General features: G+C 60.8%; 1 protein-coding gene across 19 annotated transcripts in view; it reads right to left on the bottom strand.

Annotated features, from left to right (window-relative positions):
- The window catches only part of RIMBP2 (RIMS binding protein 2), a 230,315-nt gene that overhangs the window by 12,729 nt on the left and 200,210 nt on the right, over positions 1 to 17,376 (bottom strand). For 13 of the 19 annotated variants that reach the window (XM_074356576.1, XM_074356581.1, XM_074356575.1 and 10 more), the window contains 7 exons: positions 16,016 to 16,837; positions 12,315 to 12,466; positions 10,905 to 11,366; positions 9,009 to 9,152; positions 6,983 to 7,141; positions 3,898 to 4,521; positions 2,332 to 2,449 (listed from right to left, as the gene is read on the bottom strand). In XM_074356576.1, the coding sequence (XP_074212677.1) occupies positions 2,332 to 2,449; positions 3,898 to 4,521; positions 6,983 to 7,141; positions 9,009 to 9,152; positions 10,905 to 11,366; positions 12,315 to 12,466; positions 16,016 to 16,837 (2,481 nt within the window). The remainder of the gene's footprint in view (positions 1 to 2,331; positions 2,450 to 3,897; positions 4,522 to 6,982; positions 7,142 to 9,008; positions 9,153 to 10,904; positions 11,367 to 12,314; positions 12,467 to 16,015; positions 16,838 to 17,376) is intronic. The other 6 variants (XM_074356583.1, XM_074356584.1, XM_074356587.1 and 3 more) reach the window with 2 other exon arrangements.

The following is a 17,376-nucleotide window of genomic DNA, read 5'->3' as shown; positions in this document are numbered from 1 at the left end:
TCACCAGCAGACACGCTGAGGTGAAAAAGAGCATTTTTTTTTCACGCAGGAAAGACTGACTTTTTTAAATGCAGTGAACTAGGGGGCGGGGAGAGCTGGGAGGTAAAGCACGCGGCCCCGCGCGCGAGGTCCTGCGCTCGCTCCCCACCTCACGCTGATGACGTGGTTTTGAATCTGGCACATGTGGAGCTACATAATCTTTGTCTTTTTGATTCAAGAGGGGCTTTTTTTTTTTTAATTGAGGAAACCTAGAGCATATTAAAAGGTATAGCATTTTTTGTGAATGTATTGCTTATTAGAAATACATTTAGAAAGAATACAGTCTGCAGATTTAAGTTCCTCTGGAAAAAAAATGGGCGCTTTTCGAGTACAGCCGAGTTCTGGGCTGTTCATTACTGCCCCCGCACAAGGAAGCGTAACCACCCGGGGCTGGCTGAGACCAGCCTGCTCGCGCGTCGCTGACCGTGCACTCCCCCCCGCCCCACCCGGGTCTGGGGTAGGACTCTCCTCTTTTTTGGTGGCTGCTGGACACACTTCACTCTTGTCTTTTGAAAATACAGCAGGCCGTCCGGTCCATGCGCGGGCCATGCATGCGTGTTTAGTGCCGACGCTGACTGTGCCTGCTGTGTGCTTTCTGGCCCTGCTGCCCGGTAAGGGGTCGGGCGCAGTAGCAGCAGCCCTGTCGTGGGCTTATGGAGCACTTTTTTGAGTTATATTATTAAGAGGCCTTTTTGTTAAGGTGTTAGCAGAGCATCACTCCTGCGAACCTGGCTGGCGTCCCACTAGGAGGAAGACAACCCTGACCGAAGGGCACTCAGAGACACTGATTCCGCCTTTACTCCCTTGTCCAGGTGCCGGCAGGAAGCACCGTCATTTTCTATTCTGTAGACTTTCCTTCTCTGTCCCAGGAGCCTGGAGGAGGCGGCCACCAGACCTCCCCCAGAGGACACCCCTTCCGGGGCCACAACGTGCATTGCCCACCAGGGAACATGGGCCGTTCGTGCAGAGGGCAGTGCCTGTGGTCGTCACTCGTCAGTCATAACCAAGTGAGGGCTTGGGGACCACATTCCACAGGAGGAACAGCCTCGGACCGGCCCTACCTGGTTCCTAAAGACGCTCGGTCCTGACACGTCGTTTCTGTTGTAAGCCAGGGGACCAGCCCCAACCTGTGCAGCTGTCCCCGAGGGAACCACACAGGGGAACTGAGGCCTGAGGGGGCGGTGCGAGCTCACAGCCGTCAGGAGCCCCGAAGGCTCAGGACGCCCCCGCTCTGAGGGCGCCCAGCGTCCTCCCCGCCTGTGCAGGTTTTGTTATTTTTCAGCTGAAAATACTGTTTTTAAGACTCTTTAATGTCCTATGAAACTTTTACTGATAAAAATAAACACATCCTAAAAACTGTAAAGATGGAAAAGCAAACGTCCCCCTGTTGTTTGGAGCCTCAGGGGACCTGCACTGCTTTTAAAAGGCCTTCATCATTGGCTGACGCGAGCGGAGACCAGCACCGTTTAACCCAGGGCCGCTCCCGCGTGGCCAGGGCTGTGTTCCGGGTCTCCCTGGGCTTTGCGGTTCCCTGCTTTGTCTCACGTGTGTGAGCGTGCTCACTGCCGGGCTCTGTGGTCCCGTCTGTGATACTGTCTGGGACTGTCTGGGCCGCGGTTCGTCCCAGTGCTGGCCAGGGGGATTCCCATCTGCCCTTCAGCCACGCTTCCCCTCGGGCAGATTGGTTAGAATGAGTAGTGACAGCTTTCAGCACTGCTGGCTGAATTCCAAAAAGTGATTAAAGGAATGGAAACGGCCACCAGAGGGTGACGTGTGAACGGCGGGTGACCAGATGGACGGGGGCAGCACACCCTTCCTGAGACACATCTGGGCCTCCTAGTGCTTTTCACAGCTTCAGTCCCAGGTGCCGAAGTGCTGCACACATTCGGACAGCTCTGCATCTGCACGGGGCCTGTGCAGACACCAGGAGCTCGGCCACCACCCCTGCCTCCGCTGCCCTCACCATGGGCATCTCGGCAGTGCGTGAACTGGGCCCCGCGGGACGGCCCTTTACCATCTCTTCAACGCTCACACCGGCAGCCTCTCCAGAAAAACAAAGTTAAGAAGCTGACGGAAAAGGTCAATATATTCGGAGAATACTTACAAATAGGTTTTCTTTCTCTTCTGCTGTCTCTGCCCTCTTTTGCCATAAATAACCAAGAACTTTTTGTATTTAGTTGAAAATACAGAAAATGGTCCCTAATCTTTTTTTCAAACGTTCAGACCGACGACCAAACAGCCATCTGCTCTGTGGGTAAAAGAAAGAGGGAGGCCTCGATCGGGCCCACTGACCGGTAGGGGGGCCCATCACTGGCCGGGACCTGTGGGGGCCAGCGCTGCCGCGGGACAGCCTCCGGGCCACACGATCCGCCCTCCCAGCCCGTCCTGCAGACACTGGGTTTCCTAAAATCTGAAGACAAAACAAGAACAAAGTCAGAAGGCTTGGTAGCTGTGGGAACCGAAGGATCAAGTCAGCCCAGTCAACCCCAATTAGAAGCAGAAGCTCTAAAGGCAACTAAACGTAGCTTTTAACTGAAAGGTTAGCTGAAGGGCCCGAGAGAGCAGCGCTCCGTCCAGGCGCTCGCCTCTGCACGCGGCTGCTCTGCGCTCGTGGGGGCGGGGCAGAGAAGCCCCGGGAGGCTTTTTTTTGCTGCTACTGCTGCTGAAGCTAGATATTTTGAACCAAAGTGAGAGTTACTTAAATACGCCTCTTTCCTGGTCTCAGGGCAGCCTGCCCACCTCCAGTGACCACAAAAGTGGGGAAACACTGCATTTCCGAGCGCCCTGCTTGGACAAGTTGTCCATGAGGCTACCGAAAGCTCAGGGACGGACGTTTCCGTGTGTTGTCAGCTTTGAAGCTCAGGGCAGCGTCTTGGCCCACATCCAGACACACCAGTCACGTTTCAGGGCTAACCTGAGTAGCTCTGCTTCACAGATACGTGCACCTCTGATCTGCACTGAAGGTTAGCATCGTAAAAGAGAATCAAACCAAAACCTCCAGCTCCCTGGCGCTGGGAATCAGGAAATTTTCAGGGAGCCAGGGGATGAATCCGGGCTGGGAGTTCTGGTGCTCAGCATGTTCCAGGCGGGGAACAGGCTGTGGCCTGTGGGGGGGGGTCGGCGCCCTCTTGTGGCCAGGTCGCAAACTGCACCGGCTCAGACCCAGGCCTGGCACCCGGGGGGGGGGGGGGGGGGCCTCACCTGTGTTTTCAGGGGAAAGTCCAGCATGACAGGAAGGAGGACACAATAGGGAGATGAATGAAGCCTGGAGGGAGTCCCTGCTCTTGAACACACTACCACGCCTGGAAGACAAGGCACGGGATGTGTCTAGAGCTGATGATAGAAAATTCATTCTGAAAACTGGTCGCAGGAAAGAAACAGGGGAAAAAAAAACCTTTGGGAACAAAGGCAAAAATGGATCTCTTCAATAACTGTTCTCCCTTTTTTCTAGTTATAAAGGCCCAAACCAACCACAACAGAAAACCAAAACCACAAGAGAAAAACCTTCAGTCCCACCGTAAAGTCAAAAAAGGCCCTGTGGTTCATTTTGAAAAGTATGTGTTGCCAAACTTTTGGATAATCGTAGTTCAGCTAACCCTTAATTAAAATTTAGATTCAGTTGTCCTTTAATTAAAGCAGCCATAATCACCACTGATTTGGGAGTGGGGGAATCATTATTCTAAAGCAAAGAAAAGAAATCATCGCAGGGTCAAAAGACCGGGAAGCTGAATAAAGCAAAGATGCATGGAGCGCTGAAGCCAGCCGGCAGACCCCCGGGATGGACACCAACATAAACCAACAGGGTGAGAAGATGGACTGGGCTGGCAGGCAGATGTGAGGGGAGGCCGCGTCACACACCCGGGGGGGCGGCTGTGCGTGCTGGGCAGTGGCCCTGCTGTCGGGCACGTCTGAGCTCTTCCTCCAGGCATCCTGGGCATCTTCGAGACCCGCGGGCTCCTCCCAGCCGCACTTGCCGGGGCGGGGTCTCTCTGGGCTCGGGGGCGCGTCCTCGCTCCTGGGGATGCCGCCAGGCTCCTCTTGCTCCCCGAAGTCCTCTTCGATGCTGCTCTGCCGGGTCAGCGTCCGGCGCCGGGCCAGCAGGGGCCTCGGGCCTCTCCTGCAGGGACAGCGCCTGGGGCCCGGGCTGCACGGGGCAGCCGTGCTTCGGAAGCTGAACCACAGCTCCTCCTCTTCGCTGCCACAGTCCAGGCCGCTGTCTGGGCTCCGGGTGGCCGAGCGGCTGAACCGATAGCCTCTGTCTTCCAGAAAGAAGTCGCTGGCGGCCCTGCGCTCCGCGGGGAACCTGGGCGCACTGGCCCTGGAGGAGTGCCCTACGCCCTGCTTGTGCGAGAGCTCGCAGCGCTCTGCGTCCTCCTCCGCCACTTCGGGGATACTGAAAAGTTTCTTACTGTGGTGGGTGTGCTGGGGGTACTCGGGGAGTTCCAAGAAAGCTGCCTCAGGGGTCCTATTCCTAGGGCACTCCTGACGGGGGCGGTGTGTGAGGATGGGTGCCGGGAAACAGTGCATGATCAGACATGAAGCGGGCAGAGGAAGGAGAGAAAACACAGACAGAATTAGTCTCCGAGGCGAGGGGCAGAAAGCATGCTTGTACCCATGGGGGGCGATGGCACGTGCTGGCCGAGCTCTGAGATGAGAACATAATGGGTGGGGCGGATGTGCCGGGGCAGGGGAGGGGCACACGCAGGGGCCGAGGCCACCTGCGGAGACAGCCATGCAGCTCAACCAAGGACAGAGCGGCAGCCGGGGCGTGGGGAGCTGGGCGCAGGAGGCTTCACGGTGACTCAGGCGCTGGGCTCTGCGAGGCGGCTGTGCCGGGCGGGGGTGGGGGCACCTGAGCCCGCTGCCCTCTGGCTGCACCCTCAGAAACTCAAAAGGCAGTAGCTGTGGGGTGCTGGTGGCTAGAGACAATTCACAAAAGTGACCCGACTGAACCAGGACCCTCACTGCTGGAGGTCGTCCAGCGCTCGGCACCTCCTGAAATCCAGTCTGGTCTGCTGACCTACCACCTCTCTCCCTGGCTTGGGTGTGAGCATGTGAAACTGGGGACCTGGGCGCTGAGCCCCCACCCTGGTCCTAGGAGGTCTGTGCTCCATCCACGTCTGTCCCTCTGGCACGCCTGGACTCCAAGCCCCGAACGAGCAGCCGCGCCCCCGCCAGCACGGGCTGCAGGGCCCAGCCTGGGAACGGCCACCCAGAGGCGGCCTGACGAACGTCGGGGGTGGACACAACTGCCCGCCCATCCTTGCATGTGGTTCTCTCTGCAGGGACCTCCCTCGGCCCAGTCCTCTGCTCCCATGGAACCAGGAGTCCCTCTTCGCGGACTCTAGGAAGCCAAGCCCTGCCTTTCGTCCTGTCAGAGAGGGAGCACTGGGGTCTGCAGCCCCCGCCGCCCTGCCAGCCCGCAGCCCTGAGCACACAGGACCTGGCAGTTCGCCTAGTGCAGCAGCACCTGCTGAGCGCCTGGGGCCCCGAGTGCCGGGCACGGAGGCGGGCGGCACATGCTTCTCTCATGGATGTCTGTTCTGGGGAGTGTCGGGGGAAGGGCAGCAAGGGAGCAGGGCGGACCCCCAGACTGTGTCTCCCCGCAGCTCTGACCTCCCCGTGGCTGCTCTGGGGCCAGGGCGGTGCTAGTGCGGCTGGGTTGGCCTTTCTCCCTGCCCTTTTCTTTCCACACAATCCATAGAAGTGCGGCCCCCGCCCAGAGGACGGGAGGGAAGCTGACATGCTTCACCAGCCCCGCCATGAGCCCTGCGGGCAGCTGGGGAAGCTGGGGGTTGAGGGGCCGGGTCAGGCGGGACCACCGGCAGCTTGGGGCCTCCCTCCGCCAAGAAGGGTCCCTGTGAATCCTGCTGGACGGTGGCTCCGGGCGGCCGGGGCCGGGGGAGGAGCGCAACCGTGCAGGTCTGCATAGCGACCTGCCATGCTCTCTGGGGACGGAGCGTCTCCAAGGCCCTGAAGGGGCCTCTGCTGGGAAAACAGAAGTCAGTCTAGTCTGTGCAAGTGGCTACCGAACTAGTAGCCAGATCTGGGTGCTGCTTTCTGTCCACCATTCAACACGCGCGGCTCCACGTTCTCCGAGAAGGCCTGGGGCCAGGCACGGCAGCCCCAGCAGGGGTCTCCCCACCGAGGCCTTGTTCAGTTGAGAACCCACAGGCCGCACCAGCTCTCCTGCCCTTTGTCTGTCTACCCCCCTAGGCTGGGAGCAGCTGCGGGGGGGGGGGGCAAGTCCATCCTCACCCCCAGCCTGGTGCATAGCCGCGACCAGCTCGTGCCGGGCGAACAGACGTCCGGCAAGAAAGGCCAGCAGCAGCCATGGCAGCACAGCTCCCAGGGGACCAGGACGCACACCCAGGGCGGCTTCCTCAAGCTCAGTCTCTGCTAAGGTGGCCCCCCCCACGTCAAACCCCCACTGACGGCCACACCAAAGGCGGAAGCAGAGGGTGCAGGGTCTGTCTCTGGTGGGAGGTGCCTGAAAAGGGGCTTGTGTGTGGACCCCCCTGTCCTCCAGGACGGCCGACCCTCCTCTGACCTCCTTCCGTGCCCCTCTCCCAGCCCCCCGGCAGGGCCTGCCTCGGCTCACCCCACCATGGGGCCTCCGCACGGCCCCAGCTGGTCCCCCACGCACCACAGTCTTTGTTCTATTCTTTCCAATTCAGTTCTTAGTACAAACTGGGGTGTCCCTGGGGAGTGCCAGCTGGATTCTCCCAGACGCCTTCAGCTAGGCTTGTGGCAAAGAGGAGGGACAGGAGGGCCGGGAAGATCCCGAGTGCAGGTTCAGCAGTGAGAAAGCAGCCCACCCACGTCTGCGGGCTCTGCTTGCTGGGCAAGGCCCCTCTGGGGCTGGCCTGGCGCCCCAGCAAAAGGAGGGGATGGGGCGCCGGCGGGGCCGGCGTGGAGGGACCCGGTGCCCCTGCGCACTGACCTTGAGGGCGTTGTGGGCCGTGCCGCTGGGCCGCCGCCGGCCCCCATCTTCCAGCTGCATCTCAGAGCAGAGCTCCTCCTCGTCCTCCTCCATGATGTCGGACAAGTCGGACCCCCGGCTACTCTCCGTGTGGTAGTCATCTCCGTGGCCACAGTGCGGCTGGGGCAGGAGAAGGGGACGCAGGTGAAGGGGCAGCCCCCGACGGGGCCTCCCTGGCTTTGCCAGCTCTGGGCTGGGACAGTGTCTGGCTGTCTGCATGAGCCACGCACCTTAAAGGTGAGGGAACCACGGTCCCCCAGCACGCGGCGAGCTGGGGTGGCAGGGAGAGGACCAGACCCGGCCTCCCAACTCCCAAGGCCAGACGGGAGTGGGCAGAGGCCCTTGGGCTCTGAGCAGGACGGCACCACGGGGCTTACGAGACACATGGGGAAGCACCGCTTTTCTGGGTCCTGTCAGCACCTCCAACTCAGTGGCTGGACAAAGGATCAAGCCAGAGGTTGCAACTCAGGTGGCAGCAGGCTTGGGACCTGGGGAGCACGTACACTGTGCCTAGGGTCGTGCAGGAGAGGGTGCTGGGGTGGCGAATGGGTGCGTGTGCACCACACAGGGACACTCAGGAGTCCTAGGACTGCCATGGAGTTGGAAACACACGCGCACACGCCGGGGCATCTGCGGAACAGCCTGGGGAAGACCGCGTCGATGGGCGCACGCCGGGAAGTCCGGGTGCAGCCGAAAGGTTTGACTGCAGAGCAAGAGAAGGCAGCTTGCTCGTGTGTAAGCCGAAGCCTCTGCAGCCGATGGGGATCTGAGAAGACGGGCTGGCCCCCAGCCAGGGGTCCCGGCCCCCACCACGCGGGCACCCGTCACTCAGCACGGCCCGTGTCACCCCACGCCGGCTGCACGCCCTACGTGCACAAAGATGCTGCTTCTGCTGTGTGTGTGGATTAAGAATGGCTGCTGGAAGACTTTTCTAACAGACGGAAGTGCCTGAGGAGAAACCCTCCTCTTCTCACCCCTCCCTCCTTTCCTTCTTGGGGAGCTGTCACAGGAGAATGTGACGGTTGGAACTATGGCAGCTGCTTTGTAACCATGAGAAAAAGGCCAAAAGAACAGAAGATTCAGAACCTGAAGCCCAGACACAACTGAGCAGCAGAGCCAACCCTGTAAACTTCCCCGAGACCTCCCGCGATGCTGAGTAGCGAAACGTCTGTGGCACCTTCGTCACTGTTAGTTGGTTGTTCTGTTTCTCATGTGCAAGCTAATGCAAATACAATTACTTTAATCTTATCGAACCTGATGACTGGAGAAGCTGGGTATCTTGCCTACTAGCAGTAGCAGAGCCAGGAAGTGACCCCAAGTCTGTGAGGGTCCAAGGCCCTCTTCCTCGAGAGGCTGAGCCCCAGCCTGGCTGTTGAGGCAGGTGCTGAAGGGACTGAGGTGTCTTCCAGCTCTGACGTCTCAAGGTTTCAGGACCCTCCAGGCCCCACCCTTCCTGCTGTCCAGTGATAAGTCCTGAAACCACTCAAGGACATTTCCACCAGCAGGTGCGTGAGCGGAACGCTGGAGACAAAACCCACACTGGGTGCATCTGTCACTCGCGGGCCTAGTCTGGAAGGGGAAGTGTCCCTCTGAGGGCAGGATGCTGACCGTTTAATTTCTGAACCCCCATGACGGCTAGCATGCAGCAGATGCCCCACAAACTTCTGCCGGATTAACATGAGTAAAGACATTGCAGGTTTTGCCTAAACTGAGACCAGGCGGTTACCTGCAGACTTACTGAGCCACAAAGTCACCCCGGCACCCCCTGGACACTCGCGCAGGGCCATCGGTGGGGGAAAGCCTCACCGTGAGACTTTTGAAACTGTCCCCAAATGAGGTCACAAATGCACAGGCCTTGTGAAATCTAAACTCCCCAAGCCACCCACGGCCGCTGTAAGCTGGGCCTGCACCTCCCCCTCGTGCTCGTGGGCCTCGGGCGGCCGAGGCCCGGCACGCACCACCCCGCGGGGGCTCGCGGCCTGCTCACCGGCTTGCCGAGCTCGGAGCCCTGCAGGAAGTCGTCCACCGAGGTGCCCCTCCTCCGGACGTCGGGGGACTCGTAGCCATCCTCCTCGTCAGAGTTCGCGTACTGCCCGCTGCTCCGCTCCAGGAAGATGCTCCTTTTCTCTAACTTGGAAGAGAAAGGAAAGAAACGGGTGAGGGGAGGTGTCGGGAGGTGCCAGGTGCGGGGAAGGGGGGCGGGGTTCCAGGCTCCTCGTCTTCCAGGCGGCGTCCTTCCCTCCCCCAGCCCCGCGGCCGCCTCGGAGCCCCAGGGTCACAGGACTTGGGCTGAGTGAGCCAGTGCACTGGCTGCAGGTGAGCCGGCCTCCCGCCCTCCCCAGAACTAGCTCTGGCCTTCGCTGGAGCTCAGGCGCAGGTGCCAAGGAAAAGCTCCTCTTCCTCAGTTGTCACCTTGGCCTGGCTCTTGATATGATCAGTGACCCTTTCCTGAAAACGGAAGCTCAGATGTTTGCTTTCCCTGCACACCTTCTGGAAGAGGAGCCAGGCTGGAGGGCCAGCAGCCCCGGGCATTCCTGGGCCCAGTGTCTGACTTCATCCCAGTCTCAGGGGTGCTGCCTGGGGGCCTCAGGGTGGCAGGATGCGTGGCTGCCACCTGAAAGGGGAGGGGGGCAGCATTCACCCACCGGCCCCTTCCTGCCCACAGGCTTTGCCAGAAGCACTGAGCCTGAACTCCTGCTTTGTGGGCCATGAGAGCACAGGGGCCGTGGGCCCATGGCAGGCATGCATACTGTGAAGCTGAGGGCACACGGTGCTGTCTAACTGCTGACAAACTGGGAGCGTTTGCATCAAAGCCTGGATTTCCAGTTTCCAACAGGTACTGGAGTGCTGCCGCAGGCTCATCCCTTCCAGTTGTCCTGGCCGTGGCCTGCGTGCCCCAGTTCCCAACCTGGCCTCCAGGACAGAGGCAGCCTGGCCCAGCCCCAGGGATGCCCAGGAAGCGGGGGTTTCCCAGCACCGGCCTGGGTATCTCTCCACCTGCATCTCAGAGGAGGCACTAGCAGGGTCACTGCCCTGGAAAAACGCCTCAGGATGGCCGGGCTGAGAAGGCCACTGGCCACCACTGTCCCCTCTGCTAGGGCCCTGACCTCAGGCTTGCAGCACACAGGCTGGGTACCCTGGTAGATGGACGCGCCCAAAGAAGAGGTGGGGGGTTGCACCAGGCAGGGAGGGGCACAGGGCCTTGCCCAGCTCCAGAGCCTGCTCTCCTAGGCATCCTTTGTAGATGCCTCTTAAATTTCACGTATCACTGCCCCTGCCGTCTGGAATATGGCCCCACCACCATCCAAACAGCCCTCCTCCCCATAGCCCAGACAGTTCCAGGGACAGGCATGCCGATACATTTGCATGCATGCAATTCTGTATGTAACCGTGTCGGCATACATACGTATGTGTGTACCTACACACACGTGTAAATACGTCCATCCCTATGTGTGTGTATGTGTACACACACACACTCAAGCCTCAAATGGGCAGAGCCAGGAGGGCAGCCTCATTTAGGAGGACAGGTCCCAGGAGGCACCTCTTGGATCCCTGGACACAGACCAATGCCCAGTGAGTGGGATGCTCGCAGCCCATCTGCTAAGCCAGGCTGGGAGATATCCATTTACTCTGGTTATCCAGGTCCACGTTTACGACACAAAAACACAGTGTGGCTCCCTCAGGATCAGGCCTAAACCGCAGTCCTCGGGGGGAACTGGAGGATAAACAGGTGTCCTTCCCCCCAAGTCACGGCAGCCACCCCGTGTGCTTCTCTTCACAGACGCGGGTGCTGGTGGGGTGTCCCATCCCGGGGAGCTGGAGGGACGGAGCGCGATCCACACAGCCCGTGCAGCGGAACCAGCGAGGAAATGGCCAGCCTTACCCTGCTGCTCTCCGCCACCCTCTGCGCAGCTTCCCGGGCCATGGCCTTGGCGACGGAGCTGGAGACGGGGGTGCCCTGCGGCTGCGGGAGGACGCGGCTGGGCGAGGGCGACCTCCTCCCGGGGCCCGCGCCCTGCAGGCCGGGCGGCTCCAGCATGTGCCCGTGGGCAGGGGCGGGCGCCCGGCTGAGCCCCCAGGCCTCGTGCAGCTTGGCGTGGGGACCCAGGTGCTCTTCTTTGGCGTCGGGGGCTCCGGCACTTGCTAATGGCTTCGGCGTGGGAGCAGTTCTCGGGTAGGGGGTTGGAGGCACCAGGAGGTCGGGGGGAACGGCAGCGGCGGCAGAGTCTACGGACTCGCCCTGCGCAGAGAGGGTCCGCACGGTCACGCCCTTGGCTTCCAGGCTCCGCAGCCGCACGAGCTCCACGGCTGTACTGTCCGCCGTTGGGGAGATGATCTCAGCCACCTGCGCACAGAGAGCGCCACTCACTGGCTGCCCGGGCCCCGGGCCCTGCAGACCCCTCGCCAGCGGCCAGGGGTCTGGCCGCCCCCCACAACATCCGACTCCAGCCAGGCTGCGCAGTCTGCAGCCCCTGCTCCTGCCCAGCTGCTGGAGGTTCGCAGGGACGGCTAAGCACACCCTCTGCTTCCACACCCGGAAGCAACTAGGAAACGAATGCGGGGCCACAGAGGGATCAGGACACCAGGCTTGTTACTGCCAAAGCTCTGCACAGAGGAGGGCCAGGCAGAGCCCGTGTCGGCTTCCTGCTGCTGCGGGGGAGACAAGACAGCACAGGGCCTTTTCTGCAGGGGAAGCCCTGCCCGGTGGGCCTCCTGCGTGCACGGAGCGGGGGGCATCCTGCAGGGGCCCCTCTCCCAGAGGGAACTCAGACACGTGCTTCTGACACATCACCTCCTGGTCTAGGGGACAGTGGGGAACCGACAGAAGCCTGCTCAAGCCCCTCAAGGGCAGCGTGTCTCTTTCGTCTGCCAGGAGGGGTGGCGCTGAGCTGATGGGTTTCCCTAACACGGCGGGAAGGGCCCTGCAGTGTTTCTGAGGCGCCTGGACTTGCGGCCGTCCGGCCGAGAACCAGCTTGGTGGAGTCCTCAAGCCTACGGAGGGGGCTCAAGATCGTGGGACTCAAGAGAGGTGAAATGCTTGGTCCCTGGGGGAGGAGAACAGGAAAGGTCCAGAGCAGGGCAGGCAGTCAGCGCGGGAGGGGCAGAGAGCATTCTGGAAAGGAGGACGGGGCAGGAAAGGACGGGGGTTCTCAGTGTTCCGCAGCCGGGCCCTGGGGTGCCGGGGCAGCTGGTGCTTAGTAAACGCTGGCGGGCTGAGGAGAGGGGACACCAGCCTTCAGCGAGCAGTGGGCGGGCGGCCCTGGGTGCAGGCGCAGCCCCAGCAGAAACTCACCCTCTGCCCTTTCGCGTACACGCCATAGCCGGTGACGTTGGCCCCGTTGGACAGTCCGGTAGCCGTTAGGGCAGGCGGTTTCCAGGACACCTGGATGGTGGCTGGGGTGGCCCCGGCTTGGACGGTGATGTCTTGTGGGGGGGCTGGAGGACCTGTGGGGCAGAGACAGAGAGATGTTCACAACACGGCCCTTTGGCAGCCGAGCCGCTAACGCTGGTGGCACCTGGAAGATGGTGGCATCTTTCAGCGAAGCCTCTGGGGGAAGGAGGGAGAAGAGGGTGGAACAGAGTGGGGGGCGGGGCGAAGCAGCAGCTCCCGGGGGCCCCACGGTGCCCCTTGAACTCCTGCTCACTGACCTCCATCTCCAGGGCAGCCTGTGACCCCAGCCTGGCCAGTCGGCCATGAGACACCCCCTCCACCGTCACCTCTCCCCTCCTCTTCTGCACCACCACCCCCTACCCCCTAACCCCGGCCCTCCCTCTCTCCAGCAGACTTGGGAGCATGTAGGCTGGACCACACATCACCCATCTTGCCACCTCGCTGGTGAGGACAAAACGGAAAGCTGGAGAGAAACAGGTTCTGATGAGGCCCGAACCTGGACCCGGCTCCGCACACCCAGCAGCCCCAGCTGACTCGCTTCTTTTGTGCCCAAACCACCTTGAACCGTGCTCACTGGGTCTCCCGAGACCGTCCTAGGCGGTCACTCCCAGCAACAAGGAGGCAAGGGTCACGTCGCCGGTCACCCCGTCAGCTCCTGGTCTCACTCAGCAGGAGGGCCCGTCTGCACCCCAACCCATGGGCGCCTCCCTTTCCTCTGGTGCAAAACTCCCGGCACCCTTGTGTCTGGAAGTATGGAAACTTGTATTTGGAAAGGAACGTAGAGGCATCAGGGGGAAGGCTATGAGCGTCACGTCCTCCAAGGCCTCGCTCAGGTCCTGGGGGCGGCTCGGTGGGGAGGGACGGCTGCAGGCTGAGGATGTCTTACGCGCCACTCCTCGTTTCGGACGCTTCAAACAGCCCTGCAAGTTCCTCCTCAGCTTGCAGAGGAGGAAGTTAAGGTCGCAGGGAAGCCACTCGCTATCAAGCGCTGGCGGCAGGACTCACGCCAACGCTCGCCTGCGGCTCATCTGCGAAGGAAGGTGCGACCCCACCCTCAGCACATGGTGGGTGATACTGGGCTTCAGAGCTTCGGCCCAGCCTGGTTCAGAAGTTACACTCCACCTGGACAGTCCACTCAAACAGGACAGACAGCCTTGTTACACTTTTTTTTTTTAATTGAAGTAGAGCTTCTGCACAGCAAAGGAAACCATAAGCAGAACAAAACGACAACCTACAGGATGGGAGAAAATACTTGCCATTGGATTCAACTGACAAGGTTTAATTTCCAGAATATATAAACAGCTCATACAACTTAACAACAACAAAAACAAACCCAATCCAAAAATGGGCAGGAGACCTAAACAAGCAGTTCTCCAAGGACGACATACAAATGGCCAGTGGGCACATGACAAAATGCTCAGTATCACTAGGTATCAGAGAAACGCAAGTCTAACCACAGGGAGGTGCCGCCTCGCAGCAGTCAGGAAGGTTTGCTACTCTTAAGAGCGAAAGTCAAGAATGAAACTGGTCTGGACCGGGCTGGGCTCCGGCTCCTGAGATGAGAGCGGCCACAGGAGAGGCCAGGTTCGCTGGTGGAGGAAGCTGTGTCCTGCACTCCAGCCCACCCCTCCTCCCAGCCCAGAGCGGGGCCGATGCTGAGAAGAGCTGTGCTGACGCCCACCACGCGGGGCGTTTCGTCCCACCACACACCCGGCGCCGGGGCTCATGCTGAGCAAGGTTCAGAGGCGGCCCTGCCCCCACCTCTCACTCCTGTCGTGGCCACGGTCAAAACTCTCCTCCCGGACGGGCAGCGGAAGTCACCTGCTGTGGACTGGATATCTGTGTCCCCCCAGACTCCCGTGCTGAAGTCCTAAGCCCCAGCTGATGTTACTGGGGGGTGGACGTCTGTGGGGGTGACTGAGATTAGTGCCCTTACTAAAGGCCCAGAGAGCTCGCGCCCCGGCGTCCACCAGGCGGGGACACAGCGAGAAGACGTGGTCTGCCGACCGGGAATTGGGCCCCACCAGACACGGAGTCTGCCCCCACCCTGATCTTCGACTCCCAGCCTCCAGAACTGCAAGAGGTAGATGCCTGCTGCTCACAAGCCCCTCAGTTTATTTTGTTACATCAGCCCGAGCTGACGAGACACCCAGGAACTGGGCGTGAACCTGTGGGGACGTGCCTCGGGATCCAGGCCTCCTGCTGGGTCTCTGTTCCTCCCCACCTCAGCGTGAGCTTCTCCACGAAGCCCTTCCCAGCCGTCCCAGTGGACATGCTCCTTGCCTCTCCTCTGAGCCCAGTGGAGCCCCTAGGTTTGGGGTTTCTCGTTTCTTCCCCCTCCCCAGCACTGACCACAAGGCTTCACGGCAGGCATCACTGTCCCAGGATCCTCAGCAGACACCCTGACAGGCAGGCAGGAAGCCGAAAGTCATCGTCCAGCACGAACAAACTGACCTGTCACAGATCAGCACCTACTCAGACACGCTTGCTCCTTGAAGGCGTCTGTCCCACCTGCCCCCAACCTTGTGGTCTGTAGGTCAGACTCTAGCTGATGACAGATTTCAAAGAGGCTGGAAAGCACAACGAAATAAAAAGCAAAGCCACCGCGAGTTGGAAAGCCAATCCCACGTTAGATGGGAGCCTTCATGCGCCCTCTAGAGATGATTCTGGAGGACGACCGAACTGTCTGCACAACGGCTGACCCATGAGGCTGGGTGGGGCTGGGTCCCCTATCACGGAGACAAATCCAAGGAGGGTGTCAGGACCAGCATGTCAAGGGGATGAGGTGAGCGTCCCAGGACTGAGAACAGCCCTAGACGAGACAAAAGACGTCCTCAAGCACTTGTGCACACGGGACCTTCTTTGCTCCGAGAAGCCTGGTCTTCCCGGTGTTCAGGCTCCCAGGCCGGGCACAGCCTCCTTCCCGGCTTGGAAAGGCTGCCTTGTCCATGAGCCCAGCAGAGCCCCACATGATGGAACCTTCTGGAGGCAGAGGTGGCAGCTGCCCCTTAACCTAACAGCTCTGGGAGCCTATGAAGCAGAGGAAGAGCTGACCCAGGAGGCTGGGCCATCCCACCCATCTCTTTACAGCTTCCCGGGAGGGAGTGGGGGGGGGAGGGGGCGTCCCTCCCTCCTCCTGTCACAGCCGAGAGCACAGAGGGGGTGCCCGGGACCCAGAGCGGCACCGCAGTGGGACTTCCTCACAACAAACTCAGCCACCCGTGTTAGATATACGTGTGCACCGACAGGAAGACACAGCAGAGCAGAACGGTTCTGAGACGGCTGCGGGCATTCGCTTCTCCAGTCCACCCCCTGAGCGCACGGCCAGAGGACGTGCCGCCGGGAGGCGGAGCTCTCCCACCCGGTCCCCCGGGAGGCCGTCGTCTCCTGCTGTCTGCGGTGGGGTGAGCCTCTTGCAGATAGATGTTAAATGTTTCTAACAACGTGGCCCCCGGACACAATCCAAGTCCTCTCCTCTCTCCTCCCCTCCCGTCATCTCTCTCTCTCTCGCTCTCTCTCTCTCTCCCTTTCATGCACCCGTGCGTGCACACGTGGGGGACACCGGGGGGCACCTCCCTCGGGGCCGCCGGAGGACAGCTCACCTGCAGGCAGCGTGGAGAACTCCACGAAGGCCTCCTTCCTCTCCCTCTGCTCCAGGGGCAGTTGCCACGGCACCTGGTGCGGCCTGGCCAGAACCTTCACCTTGTAGGCCATGTTGGGCCGGAGGTTCAAGAACTGGTACTTGTATCTGGCAGCCCTGACGACGTCGAACTCCTCCTCATTGAGGAAGATCACGTGGCTGTAGTTGCTGTTGGTGGGCAGCCAGGAGAGCTGGGCGGAGATCTGCGTGATGTTGTCCACCCGCAGGTGGGAGGGCGCCACCACCACGTCCTTGCCCACCAGCAGCGTGCACTGCAGCGCGTCCGAGCTGCCTCTGCTGGTGACGCACTGCACGGACACGCGGTAGGTGCAGGCCGCCGTGTTCAGCTTCTCGATCAGGGCCTTCGTCCGGCTGCCCAGCGTGAGGCTCAGGCGCATCTCCTGGTCCACCAGCACATTGTAGCTGCTCACCGTCCCCCAGCCCGGGGGCCCGGCCGGGGGCTCCCAGCCCACAATAACACTTTTGGCGAGTTGCTTGATGAGGGTGATTTTCCGAGGGTAAGGCACGATGTCTTCTCCAATGTCATCAATGTTGACGTCCAGCGTCCCCGCCCCGCTGTCGGCGAGGCCGGAGTCCGTGAGCGTCGGGGAGTGGAGGTCCAGGACACTCTCCCCTTCCAGCGGGGAGATGCCGATGCCGGAATGGTTGATGAGGTTCTGCTCCTGGTCACTCGCCAGCATGCTGGCCAGCCGAGACTCACTGTCCTGGACAAAATCCACGAAGTTGGAGGGCACCAGGCCCCTCTGCCCATCCAGGAGTTCGCCTGTTGGGCACAAAGACACTGTTAGGGCCCGACCGTCACATGGGGGCCTGAGGTCCTGCCGCAAGTCTGCATCTCCCCCGACGGGACCCTACGGAAAGCAACGAGGTTACAGTGGGATCCTCAGCTCTTAACATGCACCACTCAAATGTCACCTCGCCTGGACCCCGCCCCTGCCATGGCACCCCAGTACTTGCCATCTGCCACCCTCTCCATCAGTTGTCTGGCTTTCTCCGCGGTGCCCACGGCACCGTGTTCATTCAGCTGCACACGTGGACTGACTACCCCTCCAACTGTGGGCGCTGCTCTGGGAGGGCGTGGGCCTGCGTCCCGCCCGCTGAACTGTCCCAGAGGGATGCCCGGCACACAGCAGATGTGCAGCAAAGGTTTGTCAGAGGACAAACAACATGTAAGCCACATGGGTTTGGAGATGAAAAAAATGACACCTCACGACAATTTCCTAGTGAGTGATCACACGAACAGGAATTAGAAGGCGGCTTCCCCCCTGCAAAGGAAGTTCCGTGTCCACCTGCGTGAGACTC

The sequence above is a fragment of the Camelus bactrianus genome, chromosome 32 (assembly GCF_048773025.1).
Source record: "Camelus bactrianus isolate YW-2024 breed Bactrian camel chromosome 32, ASM4877302v1, whole genome shotgun sequence".
Taxonomy (NCBI): Eukaryota; Metazoa; Chordata; class Mammalia; order Artiodactyla; family Camelidae; genus Camelus; species Camelus bactrianus.
The sequence above is the reverse complement of the archived record's forward strand: the minus strand, read 5'-3'. Positions and strand labels throughout refer to the sequence as shown.